Raw genomic sequence first — 27135 nt, forward strand, 5'->3', positions numbered from 1 at the left:
GAAGTTGGTGATGCCTCTAGTTAGGTTTGTGTCTTCCACTTTCACTTTTAGCGAATAAAAAAAACCCTCCAGGCTTCTGATGTTCAGCTAAGGCAATCTTGATATCCTTATAATTGAGTCTGGCAGCAGACCTGCAGAACAGTGTGGATGGTTTGTGAATGGTTTTATACTGTCTCTTTGTTTCTTGTGCAACTCACTGTTTATACATAGGAAGGGGGATTGCACAAAGTTGGAGCTGGTATTGGGTGCTGGAGGAGCTGGTATTGGGGACTGGAGGGTGTCATTCAGCTGCAGCATCACTGTAGACGTCACTGGGGGGTTTTTAAAAAATTATAAGAAATCTGCTTATTATCATTTAGGCAACTGATTCCTGTGGCATTAGTGGAACCTGAAACACAGGGTATGGAGGGAGGCGAGGCATTTGTGTAAACACGGCAAATGCTGTTACAAGCTCAGAGGAAGTAACAGAGGAATGAGGGTGCTACCTGCTGTGGAATTACTTGTGCATCATTACAACGGTGTGGACAGCAATGGTGTATTTTCAAGAAGTTTTAGTGGTTGGCATATCTGAAAAATCCCATCAAAACAGCATTTGGACATGGCACTAGAAGGACAAGCTGCAGTGCTGTTGTGGAAGGGATCCCCTTAATAAGGCATTATCTTGTAAAAGAAATTTGTATGCACATCTCACTGTGGTAATCATTATCTGCATTTTTGATCATAAATCATGAAATTTCCCCAGTACCAAAAGCCTTGCAAAATATACTTGTGTCGCCAACATGAATCAGAATAACTTCTATGTGGTATTAGGAGATTTGAAACAGAATGTTGAGGTGGATGCCACAAGTATTTTAGATGTCTTTTTCCTTTCATTTTAATGTAAATATGTTTTCACTATATTGGCTTTAATTTTAGATAGTGTTCCACTGCATCATCAATCCAGGATGCTAGAGTATATGTAACTCACTGTTTTTCTGTCTCTCTCCTGGAGGGTCAGTTAACGTGTGCATGAAGGCCTACTGCACACTTCATTATCGTCCTCTACTGAGCTAAACTTGAGTGAAATACTTCAAGGGGGCCTACAACAGATGTGGAGAGGGACTTTTTTTACAAGGGCACCTAGTGACAGGACAAAGGGGAATAGCTTTAAACTGAAAGAGGAGAGATTTAAATTAGATACTGGGAAGAAGTTCTTGACTATGAGGGTGGTGAGACACTGGAACAGATTGTTCAGAGAAGTTGTGGATGCCCCATCCCTGGCAGTGTTCAAGCAGGGAGATTGGAACTGGAGGAGCTTTAAGGTCCTTTCCAACTGAAACTATTCTCTGATTCTGTGAAATCTTGTATTAATTATATTTTAGCTTCTTTACTTTGTTAAGCTGGATCTTGAATGCGCTGTACTGAAACCCATTTCAGGGAACTAATTGCAGGGGTTAGGCTGTCAAATAGGAATAGATGATAGATCAACAGCTGCCTTACTGTAATATTGAACACTTGTTTATGTACATGCTGTTAGGCTTCATGTAGTATCAGATTTACTTCCATGGTGACAAAAAAGTGGTATGGCCTTTTCATAAGTCTTCTGCTGAGTTCCTGGTAGCACTTGCATCTGTCTTCTGTGTGAGCTGATATGAGGGATAATTCTGGATAATTCTGAAATGAGCCAACAAGAAGGAAATAATTTATGTATGTATACAGTTTTTAAAAGCCTCTTAAATCACAGGTAATTTAAATCCTATGATGTTTTTCATAGTATTCCCTATGAACTGCAAGGCATATATTTAAAGGGAAAGGTATTTGTTGAGCTGCCATTTAGAGACATGAAATGCATGCTGGTCTGTAAGGCAAAGCTGGGATTCTTTCCATGTTCAGCTCTTTTTTTCAGTAAACAGAATTTCTACATTGCAGTGAGCCCTTTGACAGCCATGGAAATACCTGCTTTCTCTGGGAGGCTGGCATGGATGAAGCTACGCAGGGCTCGTTTCAGCTTTACGTCATTTCAGAATAAGCAAGATCCCGCTTAGTCCTTTTAGCTGAGCTTGACACGTCAGAGCCGACAACCACCAAAACAAATAAATTGGCATCTAAGGGATAGAAAAGGGCTAGAAGTGGAAAGACAAGTGGGACATGGTTAAGCACAGATTAAAGTTTGCTCAGGCCTGATTTAGGGCTTATTATCCCTCTTATGGTATGATGGAAAACACTCAAATCGTGCTCCATTTTTTGTGGAATGTGATAGCTTAGCTTGCTAGGTCAGTAAGAGGTTTTATAACAAAGTTTTCTTCTTTCCTTGAGTTGAACTTTTTTTTTTTTCTTGTAATTAAGATAATGATTTACTTTACAAAAAATACTACTTCTAACATCCAGCAGAGCTGGTTTGTGAACAAAACCAAAGTTTAACAAGCTGTGGGTAAAGAAGCAAAATGAAGTTCAGACAGCTGCCAGTGTATGCACTTTGATTCTAGTTTGGGAAAGAACATTGCGTGCAGACATGCCAAGTATTTTGTTATGGTATCAAAAGTCTACAAAACTGCCAGTTATCCTGTCTACTAGCAGAAGTATGTCAGAGCTAGGTTTTGCTAGTGTTTTCCTTTAAAAATGACTTTCAAAAGCAAAAGGCTGCTTGCATGTTTGTAACATGGAAATGATAAACTGGCCCCTATGCTGTTCAGTTGAGAAAGGAAGAAACAGACCTCGAATATCCACTTTCATACTCCTTGATCTTATGGCAGAATTCAGTGCAGATTAAGGAAAATAGCTTTTAACATCCCTGGAAGCACATCTGCGAGATAGATTGAGAGCTGGAGGCTCCTCAACTACCTGTAGCTCTGTCTGCTGTAGCCTACAAAGGTGATCCTTCCGTGTCGGTCACCAATTTGTGTGTGCACACTAAGAGGACCAGTGTGATGCAATACAGGCTCAAAGCCCAAAGACCTTCAAATTTTGCTGTTAACTAGCAAGCCTCCTCAAAACCAGTTTTGTCAGCTTCTGGGGTTTTTTTCCCATGTAGGATGATCTTGATAGAGACTAGATCTCACTGGTTGGTAGATTAAGATACTTTGAATGATTGTACTGCATATGAAATATCCTTCAGAATAGTACATCTGCAAATGGTTGAAGTGGCTTAAAAATCCCAGGGATTTCTTGTTTGATTTTTATTTAGTTAAATTGTGGAAGGCCATCACAAGTAGCATACTGGATTACTTGGCAGGCTGAGACATCTGCTGGCACTTCTGAGGTAGGCTACAGCAGTGAAGTTTCAATTGCAGTGTGCTGAAATCTCTCCAAAACATAATGGTATTTACTAGTAAATGCATTTGTTTAGAGATGAAACTGTACGAAATTCAAGGTTGCAGGCTTTGTCTTCAGAAAGCTTAAGGATCTGTGCTTCTGCAAAAGTTTTACAGCAAGACTGAGGGCTATTATTAGCTGCAGTGCACCCACAGAGAAAAGGAGCTGACAGAGGAGTGAAACCAGATTCTGGACTTCAGTGCAACATATTATTAGGAGAACTCTGTGTGCACCTTGTCAGTGCCTGTCCTGTTGGAAATTGAATTTAGGTGTGTAATTGATATGCTTAAAAGCCTTCTAATGGTAATTCAATGCTTTAAACTATGTACTTGGTTTGCTTAGTATTTTGCATGAAGTGCATCATTTTATGCATATTAGACTTCATATTACACCTTTGTGCCTATTTGATTATTCAGGGATAGCTTGAGCTGACTCTTAATCATTCCTCCCATGTTACAGTCATCTGAAAACTTAAACATCTTGCATGCTAATAGCTTTGTCTAAGTTAATAAATTAGCACCCTCAGGGACCAAGCCATACGGACTTCCACAGAATGTACGCCTTGACTTTCTTCCCTTTCTTTTTTTATCCAGCTAGACAATTGCTGTTAGTTGCTGTAATTTACTCCCTGACTCTGTGGCCAGGGTCTGTCTTTTATGTCTCCTTCATCCAACCCCATAGCTTTTAGTTGACAGCCATGTGACACCCTGCAGCTCAGTCTTCTGGTACTTTAGATGAATGATAAAATTCAAAAGCCTTGTAATTCAGCCTCTCCCTCTTTATACTCCTACTGCTGTGGTTCCCTTGTGATTGCTCAAGAAGTGTTTTCAATATGTCCTCTCCAAATACAATAAGAATCTGGAGGATGGAATGAAATTTAAATTGCAACTCTGTCTTGAGATCCCTGAAAATAGCAGGAAAATTACTGTAGACTTTGTCCAAGCAAAGCAAAGTCTAGATTACTGAAAATGCATGAACTGGCTGATAGACAAAGAAGTCGGTGTGTAGTGAAGGTGAGTCTTAGTGCTAGGGTAGTAGCTGTTAAGTACCGAGACTGAGGGAAATAACCATACAGAAATGAAAGAAAGAAACCTGTTTGTGGGTTGATGGGTTTTTAACACATGTTCAAACCTCAAAATCCTGCGTGTTTCCAGGGAAGACTACCTGGTTTTTACTTTGGTAAAGGCCTTCTGCCTTTCAGTGAGGAATGTAGTATTTCAAGTCATTTAATAGCGCTCAGATGTAGGGACATGACCAGCATCTGTTTAAGTCTGAGCAGATCTTTGATTCATCCAACATAGAAAACTGGGATTGTCAAGGTCCAAATCAGTTGCTGTGTAAATGCAACGTTCCTCATTCCTTTGTAGTTATAGAGGTGTGTTGATGGTGGACAGAAACTGAGTGGTGCTGTTTCAGATTATATCATCAAGGAAGGTGATATTGATACCAAATTAAATCAATTGATACCAAATTGTTCATGGTATCTTAAAGTATTCTAGGTGGTTGCAAGCTAAATGGTGGTAATTTACCTAGAAAACATGGCAAGAGTATAGATATCAAAATATTTGGAGTGAAAAGCTTCTTTTAACTGCACAGCGCTGTGTAGATATTTGCTGGCTCCATTGCTTGGATCTGCTTTCCATTTGTGTCATGAAGAGTTGTGAGATTCAACGTTTTCAGACAGCAGTGGTATATTTTTACCAGTCCAATTGATATGGCTGGAAAATAAGGGCATATTTTTGGATGTTCAGAGTTCTATTTGGTCTGAAGTATCTGTTCAGGCAGTGGCTGTGCAGTAACCAGAAGCAGATATCAATGTGTGTGTTCGTCAGCCCGCTGAACTCCTGATAGGGAGTGACGTAACTTGTGGCTAGGGAGTAATTACAGTGCTCTGCAATAGGAGTTCAGAGAGTGGTTAGTGCAAAGGGCTCATGGAGTTCTGTTTTCTTGCAGAGTAATTATGATCGTTAATACTCCTGTATCACAAAAATATGCAGAAATACAGAAGGGATTTTTAGCAAACTATAATGATCGCCTTCCAATGCGCACAGCAGAGGAGTGTTTCTTCTTCCACCTATTGACTTCTGCAATATTGCCTTGTTTTTTCTTCTAAATTACTGGATCTTGCAAAGTGTTTATTACAGTGTGTGACAGTCTGAACTTGATAGATTGACAAGCTGCACTGAGGTACTTGTAAGTGATATACTTTTGAAATGTATGTCGGTTTATCAGTAAAAAAGTGGTTTCACATTAGCGTTGACATTACTAAAAATCCCACCAAATTTTAGTGATTTACATATATATTGATATATATAATGTGTATATCTATATAGTAAATACTATAGTAGGAATACTTCATTCTGTGCCAGTAGCTTTTCACCAAGGAAGACAAATCTCCGCCATTTCTGCTCTAAAATAAATCAATTTCTGCAGTTAAAAAAAAATAAATTGTACTTTCAACATATAAGACTGTGTATAACTTTATATAAACTTAGTCTTTGGTCTTTCCAGACTTCTTTATCTGGGATTTCCAAATGTGTCACACTGCCTTCATTTTGTCTTTCAGATGACGATGTGGACCTAGAAGCTCTGGTAAATGACATGAATTCCTCATTTGAAAGTTTATACTCTACATGCAGTATGCAGTCGGAAACCACTCCGCTCCTTCACAATGGTCAACTCAGCCGCAGTCAGTTGCCATCTTCAGGATCAGGTGGACTGCAGCCCGTGTCTCCAAGGCAGAAGGTGCAGCGGTCTCAGCCAGTGCGCATTATGGCAGTAAGGTAAGAACAAGGGACTTGCCTATTTTTTGTTAAACTTGTCTTGATCTAGCTTTGAAAGAACTAAGTTTTAAAATAGATCAACTTTCTTAGGAGCAGAGTAGTGTTAGACTGGACTTTTGCATAGGAAAAATGATATACCAGCTAGGTGAAGGACATAGATATTCAATGTACTGTGTAAAATTAAAAAATGTCACCTTTCCGTCCTTGTTTTTAATCAAGTTTGATGTATCTGTAGTAGCGGGTGTGTAGAAATGTACCATTTGTACAGATCTATTGTACAAATTGTATGTTATTTTATTAATTGCAAAAATTATATCCATATTAAGATTTATTTTCAAACTTTTTATAACTGTTCTCTCAGGTATGGTGCCTACTGACACCTGCTTGGTTTTATAAAATGTAAGATCGAAGAGGGCACATTCAGGTAGTTTTGATATACAAAAAAAACCCTTGCTTTGTAGAGGTTTCCTGACTGGTCTGAGACAAACAAATGAGGAGCCCGTCACATTTACTTAAGTGTTCTCCCTAGAGCACTTTTAGGTCTTTCACCTGAGTCGTGCAGTATGTGAGTCGTATTGTCAGGATGGGGTCTTGAATTTAGGGTTCAAGTGGAATACTCTTGGTAGTGATGAGAGTGTCGGTAGGTGATGCTGACATTCTTAAAATCTTCTTTTTAGGCAGTAGGAGGAAAGGAGCACCTATCAACATGAGTAGGTAAATGCCTGAATCACAGATTTGGAGTGTTCCTTTCCTTCTTGTTAACAGTGTCTTCTCCAAAAGAAATTAAAAGTAATAATAATAGAAGAAAAATCACAGATGTGGAAAGGGTTGCTTCTGATTCTTTATCCTAATGTATTTCCTATAGAAATGGTATTCTTAAGACAGTCAGTTTTTCTGTATGAATGTGTAGTATGGAGTAACTGCAATACAACCAAGTCAGCTAATGATGCAATCGTTTTTACAAGTATTTCATATTTAACTTTGAATAGGGCTGTAACTAGAAAATGCACTCTCTAGAGCACTATAACTGTCAATGTTTTGTAAATATCTCAATCAAAGCACTTCATTTAAACTATTTGTGGCATTTCAAAACTCAGCAGCTCTTTTTTGAGAACACTCGGCCTTTCTGAACTCTTGTACTTTCATATGCACAAGAACATCGTGTGTTTACCATTAAAAAAGTAATGGACTTTTGCTCAGCGTTATCTCGACCTCCATAGAGCGGGGTCTATGAAAGAATTGTTGACTGTGGTAATTCTCTTAAGAGCGCAGTTTCATATGTGTATCAGTCATGAGGTAAACGATGCACTGCAGCAGTACAGGCAGAACAGAGTGAAGCATAGTGAATTCCCATTTTGAGAAAACTACAGCTTTCAAATATTGCAGTGCCCGTAGTTCCACTTCTTATAATGGAGGTTGGTCAGAAACTTGCAGAGCAGAGCTGCTGATACAAGTCTGCTGGGTCGAAGAAGTATTACACTGCCCTTTACCCTGTGCTGTAGGGAAGTGCACACATGGTAAGCACAAAAAAAAAAATCAAACAGGTCAAGTAGTTGTTTGTATGGCTCATACTTATGGTCAGAACCTGCTATTTATAGCAAAAAAACCCCAAAACCAACCCAAATCAGCAAGGCTCATTTATGGAGGAACACCAAGGCAGCTAAATTGCAGGATAGTTACCTGCAGAGCAGGTTTCCGAGTCGTTATTCTCCTCAGCCCCCATGTTCTGGTACAGACAGAGACAGTGAGCGTGCCCAGGGTGGGATGCGCTGCCACAGGCAAACCCGGTAGTTGTCTCCCGAGCAGCTCTGTTAAGAAAAGCCATGGGAAAAATGAGAGCAGGTTGGGTTTTTAATGATCCAGCATTTCAGACCCAGCAGTCAGTAGTGGGCTGTCTCTGGAAACTTCCACGGTTGCCACTAGATGGTGCGTTCTGCAAAGGCGTTGGCAGGCCAGCGTGCTGCAGAGTCACCTAGGTGACTGAGTACATCTTCAGTGGTAGTGCCCCGACGGTAGGAAACCCTAAAGCGGTCTGTGTGGTCATGAGTAGGTCTTGCATGTTTTCAAGCTTTTCTGTGGCAACTGGTAGGCTTTAGTTTTCCTTTCATTGATGTAGGCAGTGCAAGTGTGCTGTAAACTGGAGATTGAAGGTCTGTTGGTCCTGTGTTGAATCATGTGGTGTATCTCGGGAGATACTAACTCATCTGAACTGTAACTGTGCAACTAGCATAAGATGGGAGGGTGTAATTGCAGTTTATTGCTCAGCTGAGTCTTTGCATTTCCACTAGGAAATGCCAGGTTGCCTGGAGATGGAATCTGGTATTGTAATGAGGTGACGATATTGGTTTCAGTCTCAGCTTAGAGATTTTAGAGGTATACACCTTCGTTCACAGATCTACATGGAATTTGGCTCCAAGTGAATGCCATTGTGCTCTCCTCTTTCACATTAGTTTGGAAGAGCTTAACTGACTTTATGGCACACAGAGCTTAAGCTTGTCAGCTAGTACTTACAACAGCGAGTACAGACAGATATTTCTATTTATTTGTATAGTTACCTCAGTTACACACCCAGCTAATCAAGTTATAACCAACAAAAAAATAGATGCCAGGTTGGTCATTTTTAACATGCAGTTAGCTCCTCTGAGCTTGCAGTTGCTCTAAGTGTATAGTAGTTGCTTAGAAAAAGATTTTGGTTCTTTTTCCTTAGTATCATTATTATAAATAGTGGGGCAGGAGATCCAGGTCTAGTGATGCCAGTTTGCTCCTCTTAATGCTTAGTGCTTCTGTGTTTATAGGCGCCTTCAAGAAGAAGAACAGCAATTCAGAACATCATCTTTGCCGGCCATCCCAAATCCTTTCCCAGAACTTTGTAGCCCTGCAAGCTCTCCAGTGCTGGCCTCTGGATCTTTACCTCAGGGTCAACCCGCTAGTAAGCATGTGAGTATGGGACAAAGCTTTGGATCATCATTCATTTTCAGACCAGGAGTGGATTATTTCATTCTGAAGGTAGAAAGAGAGTTTCAAGATAAGTAGAAATACTGTCTGTGAGTAGGGCAGCACTGGCTGGGAGAGTGTCTTCAAATAGGCTTCAGTCCTTTTTTTAAAAGGCTTGTAAGAATGAAGTGTAAAACTGAATCAAGTCTTGTTTCAGATGTGTGCACATTGTGAATGAAGCGGTAATGCCTAATATCTTTTGGATTTTGTTAAGTAATGACTTACTAATTCAAAGTCAAGTTAAGTAGCTAAGAGTTGGAGGAGGATTTGTGCATGTTATACTGCATATTCTAGGTGCCACAAAAATACTGAACAGCTGTTTAAGCACATGGTGCTGCTTCATTTTTCTGTTTTTATGAAGCTGCTCAAAAAACAAAGTAATGTTATTAGAGCATGTAACTAGGCACAGCTCTTTATAATGGGATTTAAACGGAGTACTGTTCCATGGAAAGCTTGGTTGAGTGGCTCTCTGGCTTCTTGGCAGTGAAGACAGCACAGACTGAGCTCTCAAGTGGTCCAGAGCGATAACCTCAGTGACACTGCAGTTTTTCTTCTGTCCTATTCCACTTTCTGAGAAACAACCAACCACCTATTTTGTGTCAGTCCTTGAGCACATTTAAAGACTAAAGCTTGGCTCAAAAAACCTGTATTTTGTAAACCATGCTGACTTGCATGGGATGAAAAGATGGGTTGCTCTTACTGATTATTGGCTTAGAACAGTTCTGTGAGTATCCAAAAATAGGATGGTGTTCTGTATCAATGCTCAATTAGTTTGTAACTAGCTCCTGCATCTGCTCTGACTGATAAAGGGGTTTGGGTGCACAGCTAAGCTACGCACAGTAAACTGATGTATGCCTTTGCATCCTCTGTATTGCTTTACATTGCCATAAACAGCTGTCTGTTTTCTTGAAAGACACAGTGCATCTTCATTGGTTTTACTGTATTTTTTTATACGTACAAAACAGATAACTGAAGAATGCTGTAGAGGAAAATTAGAATCATCCTGTTGGGAATTCAGCAGGAGCTCATCAGAGGTCTGGGTGCTGGCTAAAGCAGAGAGACTGTTCTGCCCAAGCAGTGCTAATCTGACTCCAGAGACAAAACAAGGGGCAGTTCTGCCTCCTGGCACTTGCCATCAGGACAACAGCATAAGCTGCCTTTCTGAGACAAACTGAAGCTCTGATCTACCTTTGTTTACCTTTCCAAGTATACTCAAGTTTCAGGAACTCTTTGCCTTTTAGCTTTACGCCTTAATAAAATTAACCAAGCCACCATAAAGATCTCTCTGTAAAGCCTTAAAAGCTCTTAGGTGATCTGTGCATCAGTTTTTGATGGAATTTAGAAACTAGTGGTTAGCAGCACATTAATACAAGTAAACAATCTTTTAATGTATATAGGAAATAAGAAGATGGCTATGAAGACAGAATAAAAGTTGGTCTTTTCCCCTAAGTTTTACTTTTTAAATTAGTCTACCTAATTTTAAAATAGAAAATTTTGACAAGCTTTCTGAAAGCCTAAATTGAAATAAATACCGTGTAGATATGCTTGCTGCTGAAATTTTTAATCAAAAGCAATCCATTGTAGTGGTAAAGCATTTTAGGATACAAGATGAGGAAATAAAGCTTGTTGGACAGCAGTGGCTTCTTCTGTAGATGCACATATATTGTTCATTTCAGTTTATTGACTAATTGGGAGCAGATGAGAAACTCTGGCTCAGTGTGAGGGAAGGATAGGAAAGTGTTCTTTTCCTCATATTTCTTGTGAATTTTCTTCATGAAATTGTAGAATTGGTTGGAAAGGACCCTAGCATCATCAAGTTCCAACCCCCCTGCCGTGGGCAGGGACACCTCACGTAAGACCATGTCAGCCAAGGCTCTGTCCAGCCTGATGTCGAACACTACCAGCTATAGAGCATTCCACCACGTTTTTAACAACGGGTTTGTAACATTGCTTACGCAGTGCTCTGCATTTATTTCGTGCTCTTTCTTGGCTCAGCAAAGAAAAGTAAAAGCAGTAAAACAGTGCTGCAGTAAACCTTATTTTTTCAGTAGGTGGGTTGCTTTGTTTTCTCATGATGAAGCATTTTCTTTATCTTGCTTCAAAAAGTGCATACATTTGGAATATTTTTTTATATACTATATTTTCTGAGAGCTGTTGGGTAATTGTACTGATTTCACCACAGCAGAAAGCAGTATGCCACCTCTAGCTCTGCTGCCAGTCAGGCAGTGAATACTGCTTTTAAAGCTTGATGGCTGCAGGAACGCATCACAGCTGCTCCCCAGAAGACAGAGAACAGTGAGAAATAATGGGTCTTCTGTACTAGCACAAAACTAAAAACACATGTAGGCAAATGGGATAGTCATTTAATGGCAGCATCAATATCTATCTGGGAGGTAAAGCTGGAATGTTAGGCTGATCGAAGTCATTGCAGATTTTTCTTATTTGACTCTGGATAATATTCCCTGTTATGGAAGAAAACCTAAATTAAAAAAATTTTTGTAGATACTACATTTTATTTTTATCTTTTTTTTTTTTTAGCCAACAGGCAGGTCAAATAACTGACACATAATTCAGCAGTAGAAGACTTAGAAGAAAAATAACTCAACTTTTAGGTTATATTTCAAAGGCTATCATGCACTGAGCAACCTCTACAGTGCCATGGTCTGGGCTGATATGGCTGTGTGCCCATACACATCTGGTGGCAGAGGTTAAGAAATGGCTTGAACATGCCTCTTTGGAGTTCAGTGCTGATTTTCTTAGAGTTCTGCAGGTGGAAAGAGCCCACTTTGGGTTAAGCTCTGAAGTGAGAATGTTAGATGTTGACCTGTTGATAGTGAACAGCACATGGTTCTGTAAATTGGCACCACTGAAGCTTTAGTAATGTAGTCAACCAGCTGGTGAGTACATTAGACAGAAGTACCAACTAGCTGTGCTGTTGAGTCAGTAGCTACTTCAGCTGGTGGTGGGATGAGACACTGCCGATGTCTTGAGTTTGGAGAAAGCATGACCCTTGAAGCAGTAGCTGCCAAAAACCTCTAAAGTTCTTTAGCTGAGAACGGTGTTGTCCGTAAGCTTCATCAGGAGAATGATGGGAGAGGAGCTACCTGATCAGTACATACTTGTGTTTCCTCCTTCATCATGTGCCTCTCTGTCCTCTAAGTACCACCATCTGCCTCTTGTTATGGAACCTGACCATTAGAAACTTCAGCAGATGTCTGTGAGCATGTGCGTGCTCCATTTTTGATGCTGGGATGGGCAGGTTAAAGGTAGGAGCAGGAAGGTCATTTTTGGGGTGATATCATGGGACATTGCAACACCATGTGATATTTTTTTCTCCTCTCTCATCTCCCCACGTCTTTGCTCGTAAAACACATGCACACATAGAAACAGGAGATCACCCTGTGTTTGAGGGGTACAGTGATGGTGGGCTGGGAGAAGGGACAGCTGAAAGTTTTTAAAACATCATTTACTTAAGAGGATAAATATGTTTGTCTAAGAAAAATGGGAACCAGAAAATTACACCAAACCAAGACCAAACATTTGTCCAAAAGATTGCTAAAAACATCAGACAGCTAGGTTACCACTAATTGAAGTCCATCTTTGTGTTGCTGGTATAAACTAAGAACTGGTTGGTAACTTAGGTTATAATTTCTGGTTGTGTACAAATATTTTGGAAAAAGCATGCAATAATTACATGTAGGTCACTGCAGTGCCACAGGATATTAGGCTAAAGTATCTTGTGCGAGTCAATGAAGCTTTCAACTGTAAAAATAGGGCAAATTTCTCACATCCCCCCTCTATACAGCCCAGGCAAACTTCCAAAGAACAGTTTGATGGACCAAAATTATTTACTTTTTTCTAGCAAATTAAAGTCACAAACGGGTATGAATTCATGCCATTCTTTTTTCCAGATTTAGTTACCCTTCAAGGGAACTCTTGTAAACAGACTTCTTAGTTTTAATTGTTTTAATTACATGTTATGATGCACTTTTTGGTTGTTTTTCTTTTCTTCCCGTAAAACTTTTATGCTGGCTCTTCTGGAGACAAGGATGTTGATTTCTAAAAGAAAAGCTGTGTGAAAATACAAACTTTTGCACAAGGAAAACTTGATGTACCAAGTTGGATTTTGCATGTGTGGCAGCAAAGTTTGTTCTTAATACTGCAGCTGAATAATCTTTAGCAACAAAACATTATGAAAATTAAAAATGCCATCAGATTGTGCCAACAAAACTTTACTTTCTCTGAACAGTTTAAATGCTGTGACTGAGTTATCTGGACAATTCCTTAGGTCAAGGACCAGGCAGTCCCTTTGGCCCAACTTTAAAATACTGGTTTTCATGGGTATTTCCCATGATACATGATGTTTCTCTCAAATCTTTCTTTAAAGCAAGACTCTTAAGCTATATAAATAAATCATATGTAGGTTGCTCTAAGGCTTGTTTGATGCCTTTTTTTTCTAAGAAAGTTGTGATTGTGTCTGGAAAAATTGGGAAAGATCAAGCAGCTGTTGAAGGGCTGTGATCACACTGTGTGAAGACAGGCCTTGCACTCCCCTGGGTGCCCCTTTCTTGTTTGGAGAAGTAACAGTTTCCCAAACTAAATGAAGTGAATTTGATGAACAGTGTAGGAAAGTTGCATTACTTGTGATCTTGTCCTCTGTGTCATGTAGGCATGTTGTCCTGTTATCCCTGAAGAAATCAGCAGGGGTGAGCTCACAAGTTTCATTTGCCTGTGACTGAAGAAGAGAGTAACAAATGCCTGAAAACTAATGAGTCTGCTGGACTAAGCTAAAGGCAGTCCTCAGTACTGTTCGTGCTGGGCAGTCGGTGGGGCTGCAGGCTTTTCAGCTTGAGCCCCTCATATGGTCTGCCAGCACAGAGTCAAAGCTTCTGTTTCTCATTCCTCACACCTGTTACAGCGAGAAGCTTGGTGGTAGAAAGTGACGAGTCTGTTTGTTCTTGCTTTTGGAAAGTACCAGAACAGTAGTTACAGTCCCTCCATGAATTACTGGAAATATTAAGGGCATCTCACACTCAAACCCAGAAGTATGCTATTAGTTGAGAGTTTTTGTTTTTAATGACACAAACCTGGCCCCGCTCCCAGGAGCATTTTGGCTCCCCACCCATAAGTGATGCTCCGGCAGTGGGAGTGTGCTGGGAGGAGGGCTGCGTGGTCAGGACCAGCGGCAGTGTGCCAGGGGACGCATTGCCCAGCCAAGGGTGGTCTGGCACACACTCTAGGATGGGACCAGCCTGACCCAAACATGCCCTGCTGCACACGTGCTGGTGGACCTGCTGAGTGTTCAGCCACACGTTAATGCTTGCAGTTGTTGTAAAGAGCTGTTTTACAGTAGTAATGCCATTGCAGTTAACCTTTAGGATCCCTTGTGTAAATACTGAGCAGTCTGTAGTGTATGCTGCAGTAGCAGTGCATTCGTGTGTTCACACTGGATTTTTGTGCGTGCATCTGTGTTGCCTTATACATTTTTGTTGTGCAACATTACTTGCATTATAATTAATTAATGGCATGATGAGAATATAATTTAGCTGTTCTGTGCTTTGCTCAGGAATTGACAGAATGCAGGGGAAAACAGGAAAATGTAACGAGAGAAAGTCTAGTTCTGTCTATGTCTGGTGAAGCGGGCAGGAGTGGGTTTGGGTGTAAACATCAGTGCAGTAGGGAATAAAAACCCCAGAACTGTATTGAGTGATTGCAGTTATACCATAAGTGAAGGATTAAGATGAATCAGAGGTCTAATAATTTTATACTGATAGCCTTTAAGGAGTTGCTCAGCATAGTGGGAATGGCTGTGCCGAGTCTCAGCTCTCCTTGCTGTCTGTGCTGTCTGGACTCGAGGTGTGTGTTCAGATCAGCTTTAGGCCTCTGCTACCCAGTAGGACAGATGCAAGAAAGCACCAGCTCATAGGTTAGAGACCCTGCTGTGTATCTTACGTGACCTTGGGGCACCATGTTGTTGCCAGCAATGAGCAGGCGAATTGACCGCAAGGTCCTTTGAGGAGAGAGCTGAGGCAGCCCTTCCCGAGCTATGCCAACACCTATAGCTGAGCTGAAGGTGATGCCCCAATGGATGCTGTGGACATGCAAAGTGCAGGACTGGGAAGATGTCAGATTTTTTGCTTGCTTGCTGGCATCTGCTTCTAGGGATGGAAGGCAAAGCCAGTGTTTAGTTTGTTCATTTCCAGACCATCAGCACAGTGGTTGCTTAAATATCAGGAGTAATGCTGTTTACTCACAGTTAGAAAAAGGCTACTTTGGACTTGCTGTAATTACCTGGGCAGTGAACCATGCCCACATTTAAAGTGGAAATCTGTTCGAAATGTCCATCTTCACTTAGGTGGTGTTTGTGTGTGGATGCACAGGGGAAGAATGAACTTGCAAGTTCATTGGAGTGGTAACAGGATGTTTATGCATTGCTCCAGAGCTTGCAGATAGGATTTTGTTCCATTTCCTAAACAGAGGGGGCGTTAGTTGGAATTTAATAATGCTTTTGCATTAGAAGAATACTGCTGAGTTAATTAAATCATTATGGGATGAGTTTCAATTCTCTGTGCTCTTGATTTATAGTCTTCTTACTGCTATCAAATTCTTATTGTATTATTCTTTCTCCTACTAGGAGTGCAGAATTACTGTACTAAAAAGTGATTTTGTTTAATTAATGTAAGTACCTTTAATCTTTGCTTCAGCCTGGCTGTAATCTGAACATCATTTATAAAACGTGTATAAAAGAGAATTTAATCTGGACTTGTTAAAAGGCAAGCCATCACTGATTCATAAAAGCTACATGTCATGTTTCTCTGTTGGCATTAGGATGGCGTGTTCTCTCCAGTGGTAGACCCTGCTGCTGCCAAGGTTACTGGAGCTGGTTTCTTCTGCATTTCAGGAAGCAACAGAGCTGGAAATACCTTCATTATGCCGCATGCCATAAGTGGTTGTTTTTCTCCAGTTGCTGAGGAATGGCAGTTGGAAGCAAATGGATTGACTATCAGCTGAGGGTTTGGATGAGAGATCCCACTGAACACTGGATGTTTTTTGTTTTGTTTTGCTGTTTTCAAGCAGCTTTATCTCAGCAGACTTATTACCAGTGAAATTTTATTATCAGCAAAGCAAAAACTATTCTGCAAGGGTTTAGAAAGGAGTAAAAGTGGGAGAGACCTTTACAAGCTGGTTTTGTGCCTCACCAAACAGGGGCCACTTCAAAGAACCTAGATCTTTCCAGCCACCCCTTTTATCTGCCTAGCTGAGCCCTTGTCTGGCCAAAGTAATGAACTATTCTGCTTTTTGGGATACTTAGATATGGACTATGAGGACACCACTTTACCATGCACACACCCAATGTCAGTGATGTGCGCTGCCCTTCCGGGCATCTGAGAACATCATCCCCACCTATGCCTCATGCTTGCCCAGTGGTTGATGCCACTGCAGGAGGCATCACACTCACTGAAGCGTGCTCTGCAGGCAGAGAAGGCCCTAGCATCAAGCTCAAGGGAGGGCTTTGAGTGCCAGGAGCAATGTCTGCACCCTCCAACCACAGGGGAATGTTGGCTGCCTCACCATATGGTGACCTTGCACATGTTCCTTCTCTCACCTTTTAGGTTCACCTTTTAAAAATCGCTTTTCCCTACTATGCTTGCCAGAATATGTAACAAGAATTGGAACAAGCCATCCCTAAGGAAAAAACGCTACTTAAAAAAACCCTGTAAAAACATTATGGAAAAGAGTATTCTAAGCTAAACAACAGTGTCCTGATAGTAAACCACCAAGATTTAATTTTACAGACAATTTACCCTCGGGCTTCTGTGAGTCAATTTTGAGCTTGTCCTTGCCTGTAAACTGTTAAGAGCAGTTAATTACTCTGAAGTAACTTATTTGTCATACTGTTGCTGGTCACACTTTATTTTCCCTACTGCTTACTAAAATCCACTGAAAGCAAGCCAACCACAGTATTTCCAGACGTTATAAATAGCTTTACAGATGTTGGCAGCGATTTTGTTCCCCAGGTATTCAGTTACATAGAACAAGGTATAGATAAGGTCTTAGATAAGTGTTGATATCAGGTACACAGTTTTAGCACTGAAAAATACCTGCTGCATTTTCTGTCCCAAACTCCAGAATAGTGTTATGTTTAAGTGATTCAAGCATATCTGTGTGTGTGTGTATTAAAATATATATAGAAGATTGAAAGATTGCTTGCAGTACTGTTGCACACACTGCAATGGATTTGTGGAGCAGCTTGAAAAGAAATAGGCGTTGAATATATAAAGATCATCTGATCAGCAGTGCGGTCTAGTTGCAGGCCTGTTGGCAAGTTCCATTAATATGAGGAAAAACTTCTTTACTTGGAGGGTGGCAGAGCACTGGAGCAGGCTTCCCAGAGAGGTTGTGGTGTGGTCTTCTATGGACATACTCAAAACCCATCTGAATGCAATCCTGTGCAGCCTGCTCTAGGTGAACCTGCAGCAGGTTTGGATTAGGTAATCTCCAGGGGTCCCTTCCAACCCCAACCATTCTATGATTCTGTAATACATATCCATCATGATTTACATCCTTGTCTATTGGGGTGTTTTGGTTGGGGGAATGGGGTTGGTTTTGTGTTTTGTTTTTTTTTTAAACTGCACAGATGAAAAAGGTAATCTAAATCCCAAATCTCTTATTGTTTTAGAGAGAGGCTGTAATTCCAACAGGAGCAGAGTTCTCGTTAGCTGGGGGTACAGGAGAGCATCACATACAGCTCCAGGGACAGGGATCGTATCTATCTAATAATTTGTACAGTGTGACACATTTCTTCTTATTAATATCCTAGAAAATATTAAGGGAAAATCAGGAGGCAGCCAACTATATTTGTGCAAATGTGCCTTCAGTATAATTTCCCTTTGCTCTCAGTGAACATTTAGTTCTGCGTTACACTGCATGCAAGTTACAAATGAGCATTTGCTTACAGGCTAATTAGGCATAACTTAGAGCAGTACTTAATTGCAACACTTCAAGCAATACAGAGGAACTTCAAGCCGATCTGGCTAACAAGAAATTAACTTTGTGCTCTGCTCAGGGTTGTGCTAGCTTCTGTTTCTGTAAGGTTTCATTGTGACTTGCCCTCTCTTATGTGCATGCAGTAGTGCTTGGGCAATACCCAGAAGTCACTTTTTGTCTAGAAGAAGCCTTTAGGATTTAAACTATAGCAAGATATTCTGCAACAAGTGAGACAGGGCAAGGTCATGGTGGAGTCTTTCAGTGGGTAGGGAAAGTTCCTGTGCAGCAGATACTGGCTTTGAGTGTCTCTAGCAGTTAATGCAGTTAATCCATCCAGCAGATGTCCAAAGGGATCTCAGCTGAAAGACTCCAATGTCGATGTGAAACCATTAAAGTGAAAAAGCTGAATGAACTTTATAGAAAGGTTTCTGTGTGTTACTTTTATCCCTTAAATAAAGGAATATTCTAGTAGTTCTGAAGATGGTGAAATAAATTCTACAGCACTGTAAATACACTCACATCAGTTTCTCCTCTTTGCCTCTTTCTCAAGCCTTCTCTAAGATGCAGTTGAAAAAAGCTGTGGTGGTGAACTGATTCTTATCTAGCAAAATGGTTGAGGCTGATGTGCATACAAAGGGCTTGTTTTTCCCCTAAGCCAGAGTCTTGGAAGTGTTAATTGCCCTACATTCAAATAGCAGCCATTAAGGAAGGGGAGACCCTAATAAAATCCCAGCAAAAATAATACTAAATAAGTGTTTATAGTGCCAGACATTTTTCACAGTGACTGCATTCCTTTAGGAGTTTGCAGCAACCACTGCTTTCTACGCAATTGAGTTTCTCTCTATTATAGTTATGTCTTTAATGAATGTATAAAACTGCAAAGTATCTGGAGGTTCAACTTGGGGGCGATGAGGATGAGGACTGGTGGAGTGCAGATGAATTAGTCCCTTTTCTTGGTGGACTGCTTTGTTACTGTATTTTGAAATCTGTAAATGTAGGGAAGTAAAGGCTGATTTATTTTTTTTTCTCTCAAACTATGTGACGATATTGAAATAGAATTTCAAGCCAGTACAATTTCACTGAGTTCAAGAAATATATTAAAATGTTTGAAGAGAAGATAGCTAAAATTTGAGTTTATGAGCTCAGCTGGCTTGGCTTAGATTTGTGTGTCAGTGCAGAACTCTGACCCTGATATAAAAGGACTTCTATTATTTGTGTACAAAACCACTTCTGTTGGTGCTAAGGCCAGTTTTCTTGCAATGACTTAGCAAATCTTTTGAAAGGTTGAAGCATATTTCTTTATGCTGAGTGAGGCTTCTTTTTCACTACAACCATGATAAAGTGTTTGGGAAGGACAAATTTGCCTTTGCATAACATGATCACAAGTTAAGTTTGTGTGCTGCAGCTGAACTACCAGTATCTGGAATTAAGTACCTGTATTGATCTCATTAATGCAACACAAACTTGGAAGACTTTATGTACAACAGATAAGCAGTAGGAATGACCATACTGTTTATATTATTTGCTGTGCAGTGGCTTTTTTTGCTGCTGCTCAAAGGTGGCATATAGATTAATGAACATATCCAGCATAGCTGTTTTTCCCAGCTGTAGGCAGTCCTTTCTTGAATCTCAGCTTGCAAAAAGTGAAGCTGAAAATCTTCAACTTTGGAGGAGGATACTGAATCTAGTATCTTTTTGCTGAAGATAATCTTTACTTTTTTGTGTCTGACTTTCTACCATGAATGTTTGGATCTGCAGAGGTTTGGACTCATTGTCAAAGCTGTACACAGACTCTAGCAAAGAGTTGGGTTTAATTTGGCACCTGCTATCAGATTAATTTGAGGAAGACATGGTAATCTCAATCTTTTACTGTCCTGCTTATGGACCTCTTCAGGTCTGTGAATCTACTTGCTTCATGTTAAAAATGGTGATGTCAGGTGCTACCTTGGGAAGTAATTGCATTTCACGTTTTGTTTAATTATCCTTATGTTTGACCATGGGACCTCTGCATGTGCCCTGCTCCTCCCCACCCAGAGTTACATTGCTCTGTGCAAGGGCAAAAGTTTATGTACAGAATTGTATGTTTGCCTTTAAGTTTATTCCACAGTAAAACTGAAATGAAACTTGTCAACAAATTCCTGCTGCTGAGCAAATCTTAGCTATTTTTTTTTCTGTTTTCCATTCCCTGGTCTCTTTATCATTATATGTCATATTAGGCAAGTACTTGTCATAGTTCTTCACAGTGTCAAGAAATATGATCACCTTTAAACAACCTTTGGGTGGGAATTATTGCTGTGAACTATGGGTGTATAAAAATTAAGCCTCTTGTTTGGGTTACGTGTCTGGGTATCTCCAGTCAGTGATGAGATAGAGGAATACTTTTTGAGTACATTCAAGCTGTCTTAGGGTAGCAAAACTGTAGAAGATGATAAGTTGTACTGATGTGCCTCTTTTTATTGACCACAGTGGGAACCTGACCAGTTAGTGAAGACAAGATGAGCTTTGACTGAGGTGGCTAGGGACAGCTGAAATGGCTACCACCATTTGTAGTAGTAGTTTGGGTGGAAGGCAAACCAAACCTTAAACTAGGTAGTGATCTGTGATGGAGAAGATCCTTGCCTTCCCCTAAGCTGTTCTATTAGGACCAAATCTGGCCATGTTTCTAAGTGGGTGATTTATATTGACTGTTTTTCTGAACGGCCAACCTCCTCACCAGTTATTCCTGGAAGAAACAGTAGAGTTTATCTGGAGAGATGCTGGCAGCTGCAGGGCTGATTTTTTCCTATCATCTATTAAAGGCCTGTGAAAAATTAACAGTGTCTAACCACATTCTTCTCGTGTAAGTTAAAGTCAGTGCTCTTCCACACATCTCCGTAGTGCTTTAACTTCACTGTTCAGATGTCAGAGGTAGCCATTGTCAATAGATGAACAGCTATATAAGATTTAAGGAGGTAATAGAGTCTTTCATACTTTTAGCACATACTTGATACACAATAGTAATGCCAATTCTTATGGGAAAAAAAACCAACTGTTTTTTGAGGAGCAAATGGGGATCTGAGGGTGATGGTGGAAGTATCTCCTCCTCCAAGAGCCAGTAAGCCCACAGGGGAGAGTTACAGGAGGAGTTTCTAAGGTGGAGGGTTGTGGAACTGGACCACTATTCCAGAAGATAAATGGCCTCTGATTTGTCTGCTGATTTTGTGTGAGGAAAAGCTACCCTCAGCTCTCATTTTGAGTAGCAAACCAAATGCAACAAGCGTAAATTAGTTTGTGAAGAAGGAAGGAGGTATAATTTTCCCAAAATAATTATCTTTGCAATGGAAAATCCAAGTTACTGGGATTGCTTTCTGATGTTGTGGTTAAAAAAGCTGAATTTGTCATTTCAAGGTTGTTTCCTCGTCAAACCCCAGAATGAAACTCCCTGGCAATTTATCTAATCCAGTCTATTAATGGTCTTTACAGATAAGGTTAAGCCATCAGGCACTGTCTGTGGAAGGAGGATGTGTTATGTGGCACCTAGAATAGGATGTACCTTTTTGCTATCTCTTTAAACCCAGTTTTCATGATGTAGCTTAAGCAAGTTCATGCACTAGCTATTTTGTTACACTTTAAAAACTGAAATTGGTAGAGTGTATAGGTTGGCACAGCCTTGGTTGATGTGAGCCAAGCAAACTTGGGTTGTTTTCTGTACAGCTGGGTGTACTGAAAGAAGAACCTGCAGAGCTCTGGCAACAAATCCACAAAACCACTTATTCCTCACAAGTTACGCTTTGGTTCTGATCAGTGTCTGTTATGTTGAAGGGTGTATGAGCAACAGTTGAACTGAAAATAGTTTCAGTACAGAGTATTTTTTGTTAATACCCTGCAGCTAGCCAAAAATTTTTACTTTTGCCATGTGTAATCTTGTGCAACAAGATGGGGGAGTTGTGGGAGAAGCAAGTGTTGTGACACCTTTCTACACTGTACAAAAGGCAAGATAGATTTTTCTCCAATAGGAAACCGTATGGTGGTTATGCTAAACCACCATCCAAAGGCACAACCTTCTGAAGCTGGAAAAGGCAATAACATTTTTCCCATGTGTAGCACTGTCTCTACGTGAATGAATAAAGAGTGACAGCAAATGACATTTGCTGAATTCAGCAGATTTTGTTAGACACAGAGTTAGAAATGAAGCAATAATTACTAATTACACATAATTATTGCTTATTAGCTATTATTATTGGAGATTGTAATCATTAATGCAATATTTTTAATGGATACTTTTCAAAATAAATTAGTTATGATGTGTACAGCTGTTTGTTTAACCTTAGAAATTCTGCATGGGGACTGAATGGAAGAACAGAAGTAGGTGTTGTAATTTGAAATCTATAGAATTAAATTTGAATGTGTGTTACTAGTTTACATATATGCAAGACTGCAGTAAGCATATGGTCTAAAAGATGCATATCTTAGTATTCAGATTCATATCAAAACCAAGCTAGTGTTTAGTGGGGGCAGGGGAGGAAGGAAAACCACTGTTTACGTTCATATATATTTGTTTATAAAGTTTTGTCCAGAAGGGACTATTAAATTATTGTGCTGCCCAGGATCCTAAACTGAGATGTTTACATATCTTTGGTATATGTTGATCTAAGTTGTACTTTTGCCCTTTAGGCCTAGCCTTCTTAATGTTGTTCTTACATAGCTGGGTCTGTTGAGTGCACAACGTTTTTTGTTAAATGATTCATTTTGGATGGGAATGTAATTAAGTCACTCATGGAAATAGAAACTTCAGAACGTGAAGGATGTCCAAAGGTTGATCTACCTTCTGCCAGTCAATCTGGAAAAAAACATGAGCTTGTGAAAAGGCAAAATAAACCTGACATGAGTGCTTTTACGTTCTCTTTCAGTTTCTCTGTGGCTTGGTTTAAGAAGGTTTCAATGACCTAGATTCTTTTCTCAGCATAATTCTTAAGGAAGATCCCTGATGTAAATACAGAGCCTTCAAAATTTGTGCCAGGATAGAAATAAAAGTTGCTGGCCTCTCTGCATGGTGCATTTCTTTAACTTATTGCCAATAATTTAGGGAGAGGGGGAAGGGGAAGAAGGGAACATACTGGAAAGTAGTGACTATTAACATCTTATCTATAATGCATAAAAATACAGAGTTGACTCCCTTGTTAATTGCTTTTCTGAGTATTCAAAATGGTTGATTTCTCCACGACCAGCTACAGTAGCAAGGCTACTGTTAAGATTTCCCACTTAATTCCATGCTGAATTGGTTTCTAGGGGTGTCTGTTGTCTTACAGAAAAGATTTGCTCAATATTTGATCTTTTCTATGGAGCTGTTTTCCCTATCCATATGCCTATGCTAAACAAAGAAACTAGGCATGTGAGCTATTTGAATATAAATGTCTTTCTAATACAGCTAATTATTTTAAATGTTTAATGGGAGCTTCATGAAAAGTGTTGCATAAACTTTTCAATTAGAGAGAAGGCTCCTTGATTGCATTTGCGCAATGTTTAATTGGGTGGACAACACAGAATAAATACATTTGGAAATTATCTCAGATTACCTACATTTAGGGGGATGCCTATAGGGAGGAGAAAGCTTTGCTTCCAATCAACTTCAAAGATAAGAGCTTAATTGGAAGCTGACTATGCCTTGACAGCTTCAGAGCAGCAGTGACTTCCATGTAAAATAATCTGAAGCAGATGCTGAATGAAGAAGTAGCATTTTCTTTCATGCAAGCTTTGGCATCAAATCTCTAGCATTATGTTGTCTAGTTCTATATCAGGAAGCATTTTTATTATTGTGACATTGGTTTCAGCACACTGCCTTATATTTAGACGTGCACAGTTAAGTTCATCAGCCTTTGACAAATGGATTTCAAGTATTTCTGAAACATTTACCTTAAAGGAAACTTTGACACCACTGTGGCATGGCCTGGGAGAATGCTGATGAAAGATCCTAGGAAAAGACACAATTAGGGTTACTAAGCTATGATCAAACTTCACTAGATTTTTTTTAATGCTTTTAGTTAGTATCATGGTATTTATGTAACCCTGCACTATTTGTGTAAGATATTAGAGGCTAGGGAAATGCGCTGCCAGAAACCTCATAAAGTTCAACAACAGTGAGTGCAAAGTCCTGCACCTGGGGAGGAATTATCCCCGAGGCATCACCACAGGCTGGATAGCAGCTAGGCAGCTAGCCCTGGGAGTCCTGGTGGACACCAAGTTGAATGTAAATCAGCATTGTTCCCTTGCTGCAAAGAAACATGCTGATCTCCTGGGCTGGCCAGGCAAAGCTTTGCCAGCAGATTGAGGGAGGTGGTGCTTCCCCTTTATTCAGCACTAATGAGGGCACACCTGGAGTCCTAGGTCCAGTTCTGGGCTCCCCAGTACAAGAGAAGCATGAGAGTTCACCAAAGGGCCACACAGGTAATTAAGGGACTGGAGCATCTCTCCTATGAAGAAAGGCTGAGAGAGCTGGGACTGCTCAGCCTGGAGGAGAAAAGGCTTGGGGGCATCTTAAGAACGTATAGAAGTACCTGAAAGGAGGGTGCAAAGAGGATATAGCCAGGCTTTTTTCAGTGGAGCTCAGTGACAGGACCAGAGGCAGTAGGCATAAACTGAAACTCCTATGTTGGAGATATTGAAGGCCCGCCTGGACAAGTTCCTGTGTGATGTACTCTAGATTACCCTGCTCTTGCATGGGGGTTGGACTGGATGATCTTTCAAGGTCCCTTCCAACCCTTGGCATTCTGTGATTCTGTGAAACTCAGGATTTCAAAATATATCGTTTCTGTGTTACGTCCTGATACTAAGTTTGGAATTACGAGGATCAAGTTCACTGTTACAGTTCACTGTTAATTCAATTCTAACTACTGAATTTCTAAGAAGAGTAATCTTTTTACTTGCCTAGTGTGTGCCAGCATTACCAACATAATCCACTTGAACATCTTGTAAGAATTCTGGGAAAATTTGCTTTATGGGGGGATTTCTGTGTTGAATGTTTGAATCTTATTTGACCATCCATACTGAAATGAAGCAATGGCAATCAAAGTATGCCTAAATATCTGTTATACTTCATACATCAGCAAAAATAGAGAGGAGCCAGTTGTCTGATTTATAAATGCTGAAAACCTGGACCAGAGCACTTAGAAAATGATCTGTTCTCATGGGAAATCCTTAGCCTTGGAGGCACTAAAAATGAAATCACTCAAATGCTTATTCAATTAATCATAAGGGATAGTACAGCTTTAGAATGAAAGATTACCAGCTGGCAAAAAAAAGATGACGGAAAACATTTAAGGGCTGTGAAGAGAGATTTATATGATTCAGTGAAGCTTTGCACTGAAATCTGTTCAATAAGTGGTAGTGGAATACTGATAATGATGTACCCTCAAAGGTGAAAGCCTGGTCTAGGAGTATGATATGAATCACCATGGGGGGTAGGGGAATGTATTGATGTCAAGGTAAGAGGAGCTGCTTTCACACAGGTAGCTGTGCCGGTCAGCAATACAAAGCAGCGCTTACATCTTCATGGTGTGACCTGCAGTGAGAGATGCAGAGAGCTGACAATGTGTTAGTCTTCAGGGACGGGCTGAGGAGAGGAGTTGCAAGAGGGGAGGGATGGAGCAGTGTGTGATAACTTCAAACCAGGCTGCCAAAAACAGTGTGGAGAATATGAGAGGAGAGGCTGTTACTGTTCAGAGTCAGCTACGTGGCCACAGGTCCTTTAAAGCAAGTGTGCATTGCTGAATGTCTTGCCCCTTGCAGCTTTAGCAAAGTAACCTTTTTAGAAGTTGGAATGAAGGCTGTAGCCTTCCAGCCAAAGAATGCCATCTATAATGAGCTAACCACTTTTGAGCCACTGCTGCTCCAGGAATTAGTGCTTGGAAGCCTCAGTGTACCTAGACGATAGGGGGGAGCTTCTGGAGGACATTGTTGTCAGTAAGAATGTATAGAGTACCGCTTAGTTGCTTTGTTTCTCAGCTTTTGGTAAAAACTAGTTGAATCCTTTCTGTTCCTAATAGGCTATGTTCAGATTCTAAGGTCTGTTTCTATGTCATGTATTGCTTGTTCGGTATCTTTTTAATTAGTGACATTTTATTTAGCCCAAATTAAATATGCCAGATGTAGCTGATTTAGTGGCTAACAATGATGAGTGAGGGGAGGGAGGGAGAGCTAACATTATATAGCCGTCTGTTCTCAGGGAAGTTGGTTGTGTGGTGGGTTTTTTTTCCTTATTTCTAGTTCCACAAGAGAAGTTGGAGTGGTAACCATGGCAGCAGGGAATTTGTCCGTGTAAGCTCAGCGAAGGGTTGGGTTGTGTGGGGTTTTTTTGTGTTTGTGTTTTTGTTTGTGGTGCCCCTACCAGGAGGAAGGGGTGTGCAAAAATGGTCTCGAGCAAGCACTGGAGAGGGGACTCAGAAATGGATAATTTAGAGGCGCTTGCCGTGGAGTTAAAACTCATGCTTTGGTCCTGCCGCAGTGTGCACAGGTGGATGGGTGCAGCGGCGAAGCAGAGCAGGGTGAGATGTTAAAAATTTCTTGGTAACTCCGGTGTCTGCACAAGGTGTTTTGGGGGGCTAAGACGCTGTGTGCTAATAAACCTCTTGTATTGGTTGTGTTTGGGGCTTTGCCAGTATTACTCTTTGCTTTTTGTTTCCACTGAAAATGAAGACTCCTGAGCAGGTTGGAAGGGAGTGAGATTTGCATGGAGCTAGCTGCATTCACGAGAGAATATCCAGCTTAGTCATGGTGACATAACCCCAGGTTTTGCATCAGCCCTGGAAACTTTAGATATCTCGTTCTTGAATTTGGAGAAACCCATTGTTTTCCTCTGATATCTAAATTTGTCAGAAACAAAACAGCAGGGCAGTTTTATGGAGCAGTTTCCCATTAAAGCAATTGCTGAAAATTAGAATTATATGTGCCTTAGGAGGGCATGTATAAGGGAGAGGATAACGTAAGCCCTCCTCTCCCATTGACATAACTTTTCCTGGGCTCGGATCTGCAGGGGGTTAATTCTGGGCACACAATCGATGCTTACACAGTTGCGCAGGAATACTCTCCCAATGCGAGCAGCTCT

At 40.5% G+C, this 27135-nt stretch overlaps 1 protein-coding gene across 2 annotated transcripts in view; it reads left to right on the top strand.

The window, feature by feature from the left end:
- GRB10 (growth factor receptor bound protein 10) overlaps nt 1-27135 on the top strand; it is a 147000-nt gene that overhangs the window by 84769 nt on the left and 35096 nt on the right. For both annotated transcript variants that reach the window (XR_004549616.1, XM_034062829.1), the window contains exons 4-5: nt 5858-6074; nt 8870-9011. Coding sequence is in view for 1 of the 2 variants with exons in the window: in XM_034062829.1 (XP_033918720.1) it covers nt 5858-6074; nt 8870-9011 (359 nt within the window). In the remaining variant the exon portion in view is untranslated. The remainder of the gene's footprint in view (nt 1-5857; nt 6075-8869; nt 9012-27135) is intronic.

Source organism: Melopsittacus undulatus, chromosome 1 (assembly GCF_012275295.1).
Source record: "Melopsittacus undulatus isolate bMelUnd1 chromosome 1, bMelUnd1.mat.Z, whole genome shotgun sequence".
Classification (NCBI taxonomy): domain Eukaryota; kingdom Metazoa; phylum Chordata; class Aves; order Psittaciformes; family Psittaculidae; genus Melopsittacus; species Melopsittacus undulatus.